Source organism: Sander lucioperca, chromosome 2, assembly GCF_008315115.2.
Source record: "Sander lucioperca isolate FBNREF2018 chromosome 2, SLUC_FBN_1.2, whole genome shotgun sequence".
In the NCBI taxonomy this organism is placed as follows: domain Eukaryota; kingdom Metazoa; phylum Chordata; class Actinopteri; order Perciformes; family Percidae; genus Sander; species Sander lucioperca.
In genome coordinates, this window is record NC_050174.1 from 31,073,261 (window position 1) to 31,086,947 (window position 13,687).

General features: G+C 37.3%; 2 protein-coding genes across 3 annotated transcripts in view; one reads left to right on the forward strand and one right to left on the reverse strand.

Annotated features, from left to right (window-relative positions):
- The first annotated feature begins 3,047 nt into the window (after positions 1–3,047).
- Positions 3,048–12,355, forward strand: coq5 (coenzyme Q5, methyltransferase). Its single transcript, XM_031305332.1, has 7 exons — positions 3,048–3,311; positions 4,448–4,597; positions 4,696–4,920; positions 8,245–8,351; positions 9,011–9,099; positions 10,173–10,284; positions 11,849–12,355. Exons 1-7 carry the CDS (start codon positions 3,110–3,112, stop codon positions 11,948–11,950), a joined length of 987 nt encoding a protein of 328 aa, XP_031161192.1. The 5' UTR covers positions 3,048–3,109; the 3' UTR covers positions 11,951–12,355.
- Positions 12,356–13,233: 878 nt separating this feature from the next.
- The window catches only part of znrf3 (zinc and ring finger 3), a 74,936-nt gene continuing 74,482 nt past the window's right edge, over positions 13,234–13,687 (reverse strand). For both annotated transcript variants that reach the window (XM_035996331.1, XM_031305331.2), the window contains exon 8: positions 13,234–13,687. This exon is cut by the window's right edge and continues 2,405 nt beyond it. The gene's annotated coding sequence lies outside the window, so the exon portion shown is untranslated.

The following is a 13,687-nucleotide window of genomic DNA, read 5'->3' on the forward strand; positions in this document are numbered from 1 at the left end:
AATAGAATTAAATAAAATAAAAATAAAAACCAGGGATAAAGATAATGTAAAAACCATTATTAACATTATTCAAACTTCAAGACTAAGGCTATAACATTACTTACAAAAATTAAATTAATCAGAAAATGCTTTTAGCATAGGGCAGCCAATATGGCATTGAATCATGTTTTTTTTTTCATCTGAAGGGCACCATAGAGGGCATTTTATCATATTTTATCATAAGGGCATCCAAGAGGGCACTTTATCCTGCTTTCGGCTTCAGGTCATTTGGAAAGTGTTTTATCTTCTATAAGAAACACACGCATTCCAGTAAAGCAGAGATCTTCAACAGGAGGTCCGGGACCCCTAGGGGGTCCTCAGAGTCACTGCAGGGGGCCTCCAAATTATTGTTAATTTTTGAAAGTTTTTAAAAAAAATTAAAATGTCTTAACATGAATCCAACAAATTATTAGCAAATATAAATCCCCTCTGCTTACTGGCCTATAGGTAAGGTAGGCGTTACTATGGAACCCACGCAACTTCTAAGAAAGGCCGCCCTTCAATAGCATTCACACACTTGGCCAGGTGTCCATGCTTACGCAAGGTAACGCAACCCAATTTTTACAGGTCCTATCCCCTAATCAATCGGCTATCCTAACCTTAACCACTCAAGGTCAATGCCTAACCCCAACCAATCGAGCTGCTTCGTAGGGCGGGTCTTTCCTAGAAGTTACGTGGGTTCCATAATAACGCGTAAGGTAGCCATCTACAGATACAGTTAATAAGGATTCACTGTGCCACATGTATGTTTAACATTAAAAGATGATTTATAAAATCATGCCAACAATTATTATTTTAATAGCTTAGTATTCTATGTAAAAAAAAAATATGTATAAAGGCTGTAGGCCACCCTACATGTTTTTGTAGGCCCAGTTTAATATGCAACTTAATTGTATACAATATATGTAGTAGGGTGTCCCTGCTCCATCTCTCTTTCAGTTAAGGGGTCCTTGGTTTAAAAAACGTTGAAGACCCCTGCAGTAAAGGAAACTGGAAGCAGAACATTGTAAATTATTCTCTTACTCCCTCTACTGGTGATATAATGTTTGAGCACATTTTCTAAGAGTACCCCAATAATGATGCTTGGCACCAATAGTAGCCTAGTAATCTGTTTTTGCTTCCTTGGCTAATACAATAATCCTTTTTAGCCACAACATGCCTAAATGTTACTAAAAATGTTGAATGCATGCTTTAACTTAAAATACTGTTGATAGTTGACAAAGATCTCTTAGCTGAGGTTTTGTAGTGCCTCCTACATTCATTCTCTGTCATCCATACAACCACAGGTAGATATCAAATCATTGTGGCCCTCCCATTGACCTCAAAATGTGTGTTTTTTTCTCAATAGCAATTGTGCAGCTGTAACAATAATCCTTAGCTATAGACTCAGAGCCTTATCACCACTCCTCTGGGTCCCTGTGGAAAAAGCCTTGGCCTGCAGACCCCCCCTCCGGTCAACCTTCCCATAGCCAAGGAAATGAGAGCGATGTAAGCTGATTCCTCTGAACCCGATTCGACCAGTAATTAAGGCAACAATGGGACAAAACATGGCAGTGTCTGGTTACTGTCAGAACGAGAAAGTGAGAAGAATGGAAAACAAAACCTGCCACTTTCTGCACTCAGGGTACTGAAGTCAGGTAGATTAGGAGAGGGAGAGAGAGAGAGAGAGAGAGAGAGAGAGAGAGAGAGAGAGAGAGAGAGAGAGAGAGAGAGAGAGAGAGAGACTGTTAGGGAGAAAGGAGCAAGTCTCACTTGATGGATTTAGAAAAGAACTGTGTGAAAGAGGTTTACTGGCTGTGCAGCGACTTGTCTGTTTTGATCCTCCTTGCTCTGCAATATCGTCTATGACCCTGGTGTAATTAAGGCGCTGTCATGCCCTTCAGTGCTTTAGAGTACATGCATTGGCCTGTTTAATGCTTGAGATTTTCCTTCTATATTATTGTAGCTTTATGCTGCTGAAAGCTGTTTATATACACTTCCTTTTCACCTCTGCCATCAGGACATTTGATTTGTGCTGAAAAAATAATCAAGAACCATTAAGATTTCGTGTAATCATTGAAGTCATTTACTGTGCAAAAATGTTAAATATTCACAGCAGCTCCAGCTTCTCAAATATGATGATTTGTAGCTGTTTATGTCATTGTAAATTGGATAGAATGAAGCTCAGATGGTAGAGCTGGTTGGCCATTAATTGTACAGTTGGTGATTCGATACACTGCTCCTCCTGTCCACATGCCAACGTGCCCTTGAATAAGACACTGAACCACAAAGAAAAAACGTAAGGTAATAATATTGAGTTCTAGTAAAAAAAGAAAAAGAAAGGGGGGGGGAGGTGGATTCATCATCATTGTTTGACATTTACACTAAATGTATCAATTAATCAAAATAAATGAAAATAATCACAGTGGCAGCTCTGTGGTGAAAAGAATAACAGTTAACAAAGTGATCATCTGACTCAGATAATTTATCTTGGTCCTATGATAATGAATGAGTAAATGTAATTCGATTCCTATAATATCATATTTCCACATATCTAGCCTAAGTATAAAAAGGGCCAAGAAAATGTACACATCCAATAGGCTACACTCAGCTGCCCATACATCTTGCGGTCATGAAGGTTATAATGCTTAGTTTACCCTCATTTCATCAGCAAAAACTTGCATGTTTTTATTTAGAGTATATCTACACATATTTGTTTGACAACGATTGCTTCGCTGTTGCCTAATTGTTGTGCATATTTGATAAGTAATAGCCTAAAACTTGAAACAACCAACACAGGGTAGGGGATAATACGTTGCTGTAAAGTAGGCGTATATGTATGAAAATATACAATTAGAAATTGTTCCTTAAATATCCCTTTTTTCTTTTTATTATTTATTTGCTTGTTGTTATTACTATTATTATTTTTTTATTTTATATATTTATTTTTGTCTATTTTTCTAACTTTCTTACCTGCGGTTGCCCCTAGCATGTTTATTTTTTGCACTGTTTGGTCAAAATGCAATGAAGATGTTTCCGTCGCCAGTGAATGACGACAACAGATTGTCGCATAGTTGCATAATCAGGCAACATGGCTGCATCCATGAGACTACTGCTTCGCCGGGTGATCCGTCTTTCGCACAGATATAACAACGTTACCGCTGCTGGAGTTTCAGCTCGGTCAGGTTGCTGTTGGGGACCGTCGACCTGTCGTTGTTTCAGCGATGTAGCCGGAGACAGAAGTACACATTTTGGGTTTGAAACGGTGCCAGAGACCGAGAAGGCGAAGAGAGGTGAGCAACAGCAAAACTATTCTCAGATTCGTTCTATATCATAACAAACTTGATTGTAAAATATTGCTATTTAAAAGTTAGTTGCCTTTCTGTAAATGTATTCACGGTTAGGGACGGGATTTTTGATGTTTTTGGAATCGTGAGGATTTGCTAGATTATTCCGCATCCATGAAGTGACACGCCAATAAAACCTCTTAAGTAAACTTTTTAAAGGTCATTCCTTGTAGCCTGAGAAGCCAGACCCACATCAAGATGTTGGGTTAAAATTACATTTTGCTGCCGATAGGGTGGGTCTAGATTTCTAGGCTACATTCCTTGTGCTTTGCATTAATATTTAGGGGGAAATGTACCAACAACAAAAAAAATAACGCCAAATAAAGTGGTGTATTGTGTATGCCGAATTTAAACGGGGTAGGCTGTAATTAGTCTAACGTTTAAATCGTATTGTAACTGTAGTGTTGTTGTTTTCAGAGGTAAGCAAGAGATAATTTACCAAATTTACACGCAGCATATTATTGTCAGACTAATGTTTTCTTGAATTTTCTGGGATCTGCTGTTTACTTGTTTGTGTTGGTTAATATTTACTGAACGTTATAGTTCTGAACACGCAAACATGGACTTTCCTCCATCAAAGTGGTGCTTGCCAAAGTTTGTTAGGTTCATGATAGGAATATAAAACAATTCCCTTAGTTATAGGCACATACTGTATTTAACCATACCTTTACTATATACGCATTTAAATAGTATAGATGTTATGACACCAGACATCCCATTATCCAATTACATAAATACAAAAATAGATAATAAACTAGATTACTTGTTAAAAGTTTGATACAAACCCCGATTGCAGAGTACAAAAGGATGCAGTAAACTGAACACATCACACTATATTTATTGACATCAAGTCCAAGTTTATTTGTCACTTCAAATATAGAAAAACACAGTTAGAATGAAATACCACTTCCACTGCACCACAAAACGTAAAAGCATCAAGGGAAAAAAACATTTCCAAAACATCTGAAGTATATTGGTGCATGAAAACCTGAGTGCGATAGAATATCTGAGTTTGTTCAAATGATAAATACAGCCTAAACAGCTTCCAGTGAGACCGATGATCTCTCTTCTTGCTTTTTCAGTGTATAAGGTGTTTGAGAATGTGGCACAGAAGTATGATACTATGAACGATGTCATGAGTCTGGGGATTCATCGACTGTGGAAGGACATGCTGCTGCACGCCATGCACCCACAGCCCGGGGCGCGACTACTGGACGTGGCAGGTGGAACAGGTAAAGCAGTTTGTGTGCACCTCTGCAAAGCATCACATTTAAATCCCCCACTGGTGGTGTCACACTTCTGTTTTGTTGGTGATGATCCTCCCCTGCAGGTGACATTTCCTTCCGTTTCCTGGAGTACGTTCGTTCTCAGCAAGAACGGCAGAAGCGGCGGACGGTGCGATCCATGCAGACGCCATCATCGCAGGACATTTCCAACAACTACTTCACAGAGGACGAGGACACGTCCCAGGAATCCAGGGCTGTGGTCTGTGACATCAACAAGGAGATGCTGAACGTGGGCAGGAAGAGAGCCGACAGCATGGGCATCAGTGCTGGTAAACTTTTGATTGTAAAACTTGTGTGTCAAGTGTGCCTGAACAAGACTTTTGGTCCCTGCGTTTTCCCTCACAGGGTTTCCCGCAGAAAATGTGTTAGTTAAGGTGGTAGGTTTGGGTAATAGTACACACTACACTAAATATCAAATTTAAATATATAATTAATACATCTCTGTAGTGCAGACTCTGTACTACACACTACACTAAATATTACATGTAAATAATTAATAAATAACCAGCTTTTCAAAATAACGGTAGCAGTTGTGCAACTTTAAGCTCATTAAACTATTTTCAAAAAAAGTGCTGTAACAGTTTCACTGGCATTGCTCCCATTATCCTGCGTGACACGCTCTCTTCCACTTTGCCCGACAACTCTTTTCCAAAACAAACTGCGCTGAGATAACAGCGCTCAGCCCATAACTTCACACACTCCAGCAGATAGTATGCGTGAAATGAAAACAGGACACGTAATTTCACTGTGTGTAACTACGCTAACTAACCGTGTATTGTGAACCGCGTGTAGTGATTAAAAAAAACAAAAAACAGCTGTGTGTCAAAGACCGGGCAACAGCCGGAATGTTGAGAATCCACGCGCGAGAGGTGATGATAGTTCCAGTCACTTCGTCATGTATTCACTTGGTTGAAACAAGAGAAGAAAGCCTCACTGATGTGAAGAATGGGACAGATAAACATATATAAATGTTCTCTGCCCACCGTATGCCAACACTGGTAAGTCCACTCACCCCGTCCTGCCCCAGCTGCCGCACATTTGTTGACTAACTCCGACGCACACGCGACGGTGAAATGGCGATTGTTCTCACGGACACACACGCGCGATATCAACTGGCTAGTTATCCTCCAGACAGCGAGGGACCACGTCTCTTTTTCTTTCTCTCATTTCGGCCGCCCGCTCGCAGTGTGAAGCGCGTCCGCGCTATTGTCCGAGATGCACTTGACGGCCTTTTGTGCAGCGGACTTTTTTTTTTTTGACGACCTAGTTAAGGCGGTAGGGTTCCCCAGCTTAGGCGGCCGCCCAAGCTGCAAAGTGCTACGGGAAACCCTGGCCTCAAATTGGGACCGTACAATACAACAGATCTGCCACACATTTTACACTTAGGAAGATTTCATAATGTTTGACACAGAGAAACTATATATTTAACTATATGTTTATTGAAGTCGTAGCCATGGTATAGGTTGTGTTTCAACACTTGGGGGGCATATATTAAGCGGGAGTCTGGGGGGTTCTCATTTCCTGCATTCTGGTGAATTTGTCTATACCAATATGTGCCTCTTCTGCATTAATTTATGGTAGAATGCACCTGTTCTAAATATTGATGGGGATGTATCCAACATTAGAAATGCATATTAATGTAACAAAGTCCAGTAAAACACCACTTCAGTTTCCATGTTTTGGCAAAACCCATATTACATTCAGTGGCAGGAGCCAGGAGGAGTCATTATTGGTGAGCCAATTAATCTAACCTGAACTGTCTGTCTGTAACTATCTCTTAATCGTATTAAGACAGGTTGAATGTATTTGTTTTCATCTTTATTTCAATTTATCACACATGTAAAATTGAAGAGCAAAGTGAGGCAAAATTCTAACATACAGAGTTTTAGAGCATCCCCTCTCGCCTGCATGTGCAAGAGAAGAGGTAGAGATGCTGACGGAGTCTGAGCAGCATGGGAATAAATTACAACATAATAGATCTGTGTGGATTTCCCGCTTTCCCCCTGATGGTTGTAATAACTCGCTAGATTTGTCATTACTCTCTTTTTAGAAATAAAGTCGCTAAGTCTGAAAAGTCGCTAAATCCAGCGAGAAAGTTGGCGAGTGAGTAGGGTTGCACGATATTGACAAAATGTGATATTGCGATATCGATTATGAATATTGCGATATCAATATTAATTTCGATATTTTTAAACATATGTAAAATTACAAAAGTTATGGGAAAACGCATCAAAATAGATTCATAACAAATTAAACAAGTTTTGATATATCTTGCACCCCTCGATATAATATTGCGCAACGTGATATTGCGATAACGATATTGAGTCGATATATCTTGCACCCCTACGAGTGAGGGAGGGGGCGGGCATAGCTACTTTGCCACAAAAGAGTCATTGGTTGTATGAGCTCATAATTCATAAACGCATAAAAACATTTGGCAGTAAACAAAGACCTGTGGCTAATAAACAGACCCGTGATTATAGCCCAATAGCCAGGCCCTAAGCATGCTCCTGGGGCTGGGAAACAAACCTCAAACTTTAGTAAGAACCGACTAAAATGTGTCCGTAATAACACAGAGTATCAAATTCTGTCCAGTGTTGAAAGATGCCATTGATATCTTGGTCTTGTTTAGGGATTGTTTGATCAGATGCGTTCAGATTTATACCCTGTTGAGATAACTCAGTCAGTACAGGTGGCAATGTTAATAAGTTAAAAAACAGTCCTGCATGAACAACAGACGCTGATTAGAAACGTGAATAATAATAATAATTGGAAATATGAGATATGATCAAAGGCAAAATAAGATTCTGTAAAATATTTGTATGCAAATGTATCCAGTGAAATAAGCTGTGTTTATTGAGCTCAGAGTGTAGCTGTGGAGTTGTCATTGAAAACTCTACAGCTGAAATTGGATGTCAACAGTCTCAGATAATTTGTATGCATGGAATATGAATTAAATGTGTCCAAACATTCAAATCACACTCCTGAGCACAGCACACTGACAGAGCAATTGAATTTTAAGTGTGTGAGAGTTCTGTGCAGCCATGCATGACCTGAACAGAGTACATAATAAAAGAAAGAAACATAATAATTGTTGCGGGATTACGAAACCGAGCGATTGGTATGAAACTGTCACAAGTTAACAAACTGGAATTAAAGCTACAAGTGCATCAAAACTGTGATTAGGGCTGGGCGATGTGGAAAAAAATCAAATATCACAATATTTTTGACCAAATACCTCAATATCGACACCGCAACGATATTGTAGTGTTGACTATTGGTGCTTTCACAAAATATTTACACATTGAGATTTTTTTTTTTATAAATAATCAACAGTTCAGTACAACAGTCACAACAGTCTGATAAGTTCAGAAAATGACATCACTTTACTGTAATGCAGTCTTTAAAACCAGGAAAAGACAACACTTATGCCATATTACGATATACAAAACCTAAGACGATATCTAGTCTCATATCACGATATCGATATAATACCGATATATTGCCCAGCTCTAACTGTGATCAAGAAAGCAAAGTTAAAATGAAGACAGTCGACAATTTTTGACTTGAGTGTCTGTGCCTGTGTGCATCAGGTCTGTCGTGGGTGGTGGGAAATGCAGAGGAGCTGCCCTTTGATGATGACCAGTTTGATATATACACTATCGCCTTCGGCATTCGAAACGTCACCCATATAGATCAGGTATCTGACCATTACTACGGCTTTTCTGTAATGCACAGATGATCCCATGAAGTTCTGCACTTAGTGATACCAGCCTGTTAGTAGAGCAGGGTTAACAGCCAGTGTGTCACATTGTGTGTGTCATTAAGACACTGAGCTGCTACCTGCCTTATAGACACCAGTACTGTTTGACTGGGATGGGTTTGTCAGAACAATGTGCAAATAAAGAAATCCGTAATAAATCTGTGCTGATTCACATGCTTAAATAAAAAGTAATTTTAGGTTACACTTAAGGTTACATTTCCATCTCTTGCACAAGCATTAAGAGGACTCACAGTTGAACTTATTTTTGTGAAATGTATTTAGAGCTGCAATTAATAATTGTTTTCATTATTGTATGACAGTTTGTTTTATATTTAACAGATTTTTTTGTAAAGTGTATTAAGTGTCAGAAATGTATGAAAGATGCCTTTGCACTTTTGCAGAGTCCAAGCTGGCGTCTTTGAATTGTCCAAAATCCAAATTATACTCAGTTTACAATGACATTGAACATGAAAAAGGAAGCAAATCCTAACATTTAAGAAGCTATAACCAACACATATTTTGCTTGATAATGACTTGAATAATTAAAATTGTTGTTTATTTATTGTGTTTCTTTGGCTACTCATGTCATTTTTTAGGCACTGCAGGAGGCTCTGCGGGTCCTGAAGCCTGGTGGCAGGTTCATGTGCTTAGAGTTCAGCAAAGTGACAAATCCTGTATTGGCAAGGTGAGGAGGAGTGTTCACATGATGGATGACTTGGTGTAAATATGAATCAATCTTGTGAATCTCAGAAGGTCTCTATAGATTTATTACTGCCATCACAAATCCAACCACAAATTCAAACAGCTGCAACTTGTTTTTGCTCCTGGAGGTTGTGTGCAAAGTGTTTATCCGAGCTGTTGTAAAAATGAATACAAAACATTTTGAGTTTTTCAGTCTCACCATATTCTAGGAGCAATGATTTGCATTTAGTAACTTTGTTAAATGTGGTACATGTTGCATGCATCATCTGCCGAGTGTGTTACCTACTGAAGAAAAGAGGAGAAAAGAGATACCGCTAAATTAAGACATTTCCCATAAATGTTCAGCTTTACTAAACACAAATGTGTTTTTGTTCAGCTTTTGTGTTCTTACGTGATCATCAAATTTTAGAAACTCAACAACCATTTACTTTGTGTGGTTTAGACGAACAATGCCCTTCTCTGGTTTTGTACCTCAAAGCACTTCAGCAGATTGCCTGTTAAATGTGACCTGGCTGCAAAGTACTATAGAGCATAGAGAGCCAACCTTGTGCCATGGAGGGCCAATGGAGGGTTTCAGACCCCACCCTCAGATTAGCACTCCTTCAAGTGGAGAGGAAAAATCCATTAGTAAAATCAAAACCTGCAGACTGTTGTTGCTCCGTGGCTCATGGTTAACTACTGCTGTAGTCTTGATGAGGCTGCCAGTCTTTTATGCGATTGTCTAATAATTCCACATATTTACAGATATATATGTAATGGTTTTAAAGGGCCAGTCAGTCATTTCCAACTCTTTAAACTGCATATGTTTGACTTGATACATTTTTTTTGATTTTCTTAAAAAGAAATGTGTTTGACTTGATAAAAATGAGCATTTCATAAAAAAAGTGCTGTTTAACTTCATGTAATGAAACCTTTTTTGTGTAAGAAGAACACATCACGAGCATAGGCTTAGTATATACAAGATTTTGGAAAAACTAGTAGATTGGCAGTTGGTTTAAGCTCTGAGAACGGAGCTTTTGGCTACCCTGGTAAATTATATCCGGTTCCATTTTTCAGGATTTATGACGCATACAGTTTTCAGATGATCCCAGTTTTGGGAGAGGTGATTGCTGGAGACTGGAAGTCGTACCAGTATCTGGTAGAAAGCATCCGCAAATTCCCGGACCAGGTGAGAAAAATGTCTTCTTATATTTCTGTCGCCCCATTTCATTCATTGCTACTCTCACTTCTGACATGATTCACCTCCAGTTAGGGTTATTTTAAATTTCTTTTTATAACCCCTTTTGATACAGATCTTATTCAGTGTATATGCAGAAATCCTGAAATGAAATTTAAAACATTTTAAGATGCCATCATCGCCACATCAAAGTTCTTATCAGCAACACACTTCAACTGACATTTACTATGCGTTGATTGTAAGATAGCACAACTAAACAGTCTTAATTTAAACAGCATTGGACCACAGAATCAGTGCAACATAATGCAGATAGACGGGGGGTAAACAAAGCACAAGAGAATGAATAGTGCCTAACCCAATAATTAATATCAGTAATACACAAAAACAAAAAACTCAATCTTGTTCCCTATCATGTCCCTGTCAATAAAACGTCATATATATAGTATAATATGTCATAAAAAGTTTTAGTATAGTAGGTCATAGTATAGTATGTCATAAAAAGACAGTATAGTATGTTATAAAATGTCATAAAAAGTCATAGCATAATATGTCATAAAGTTTAAGTATAGTAGGTCATAGTTTAGTATGTCATAAAAAGGTCATAGTATAGTATGTCATAAAAAGGTCATAGTAGTGACCGGGTTGGCTCAGTGGGTAGAGCAGACGCACATACACTGAGAGGCTTATGCCTCGACGCAGAGGTCCAGAGTTCGACTCCGACCTGAGACGATTTCCTGCATGTCTTCCCCCTCTCATCTTAAAAAAAAAAAAAAGGTCATAGTATAGTAGTCGTAAAAATTCTGGTATAGAATGTCAAAAAAAGTCATAAAAGTTCTCGTATAGTATGTCATAAAAAAGTCATAGTATAGTATGTCATAAAAAGACAGTATAGTATGTTATAAAATGTCATAAAAAGTCATAGCATAATATGTCATAAAAAGGTCATAGTATAGTATGTCATAAAAATTCATAGTATAGTATGTCATGAAAAAAGTAAAAAAGTAGTATGCTGTCATAAAAAGTCATAGTATAGTATGTCATGAAAAAAAATCATAGTATGTCATTAAAGTTCTAGTATAGTATGTCATAAAAAAGTCATAGTATAGTATGTCTTAAAAAGTCAGTCATAGTATAGTATGTCATGAAAGTTCTAGTATAGTATGTCATAAAAGGTCATAGTATAGTACGTCATGAAAGTCATAGTATGTCATAAAAAGTCAAATTATAAAAATATATAATTTTATTTAATAAATTTATAAAAAAAATTGTAAAGCGGCAAATAATCAAAGTGGAAAAAGAAAATTGTTCTACTGTAACATGATAAATGGTGTGAATGTTGAATTGACTAACAAAATCTTTGCCAATTAATTTGTTGTTGATTGACTAATAAACAAATTGTTTCAGAACTTTTTGCCACATTGCCAATTTACATTTCTTCAAGCTTGTTAGCCTTTTATCCGTTTTAATTATTTGACGCCAATCTGACTATGCAGTAGTGTCACTTTGTGGATTCAATATTGGTGAGTGATTTCCGTTTGTGCTTTTGCTTCTGCAGGAGGAGTTTAAACATATGATCGAGGATGCAGGTTTCTACTGTGTGACGTACAACAACCTCACCAGTGGAGTTGTGGCACTTCACTCAGGTTTCAAGCTGTGATATGCACTCTTGACACCTGTAAGTAAAAATAAAATGCAAAAAGACAGGCTCTGCGTTTTAGGCTTTTCTGCCTGTATAACAAACTGTCTGCGAAGTTCTCATATATGAATTTCAGAGCATTCATTCCCAGAGCTCCTCTCTGTAGATGTCGCTGCACAATGACAGAAAATCAGTTCAGTGGACATATGTATTAATTTATTTTCCTGCTGATGGTCTCGGTTCAATTAAACTGTAGTTATAACCAATGCTGGTGTAAAGAATGCCTCACTGAAAAACAAAATGTGACTGTATCTGTAGTATGTGTTAGGACTACTGGCAAGTGAATTAAACCATGGAATTGCAGTTAGTTTTGAATATTTTTTGTATCATCTACTTATGGCAACAAATAATAAAATTTGATCTCAGCATCTGAATGGATTATTCTTACAGTTACGGAAGGCAAACCAATTAATATTCCTAATTATACTACTAACTCTTAGAAAGCATAACATAAAAATGTCAAAGCAGATAATAGAAAGGAGGACACCACAACATGAGTTACTTGAATAAAACTGTATATTTTACAGATCTTTGTACACTTTAATTACAAAACTGTATGGTACTAAAGTTTTAAAATCAGTTTTTTGGTCAGAGAAGATTTAATCGTCTTGTGTGCAATTACCATGTATATACAAAGTCTCATGTTAGTGATTTTTCTCAAAATAAAAAGCAACCAAATAACTCAAACGTTCATACACTCTGAACATAAGACATGGCTTAAAGATAAATATATTAGTAAATAAATATTCAGAGAACATATTTCCATTCATGAAATGTGTTTGCTATACAGGTACAGAAATATACACGGATTGATTTCTAGCCTTTTTTTAAACATTTGTAATGGTAATGACAGAAAATAATTATATTCTTAAAAAATATTAATTTTTGTACACATTTTAATCTTCTTAAGTGCTAGAAACAATGACAAAAAAATTAAATAGTGACTCAAGTACCCCAAAATGTTATATTTGCAGTAGGTACATATCTCTATGCAAAAGGCAAGATTAGATTCTCACTTGATTACAGCACTGGGTTAACCTATAAATAGGGTTATTTCAGAAAGTTTTCCTCTGTAGAGAATGTGTATATTTCATAGAAACAGTATAAAAAACAGTCTGCAGGACAAACAGAAAGGCATGAATGACAAACATTGATATCGAGAGTATGTATTATGCATGGCACGATATTATTAAAACGGATACACTGTGGTATGTATAACTGCATCATTTAAAAAAAAATTAAAAAAAAGTCACAGTACAATAAGGAACCCTTATGAAAAATGAGTCTTTTCCAGCTACTTTCCTTTGGCCTTTTGATACACGCTAGAACCTTTTTAAAGATATTTATTAGAGCATGCCTCATTGAGGAAATTGGGTAAGTGATAGCAAGAATACACTTTTAAGGGCTTCCAAACAAGAGGTAGAGTGCTACACTCTACTTCTGAAGAAATCTACCAACCCCGAGACACTGTCACTTTCGACTGGAGTTCATCTAAAAGTGGTGCAGCGTCTTTTAGATTTTGCTACAAATCGCTTACCAGCGTAAGGCTTTCATGTTGCTCTGGCACATCTCATACAGGTAGGCCACTACTGGACAGAAATGTAATGCATAAAACAAATTCTGTATTATATTGAATAGAGACCAGTGTCAGCCTTGCATTCACATTTCTATGCATTTTTTCTGTAATATATAGCTTCT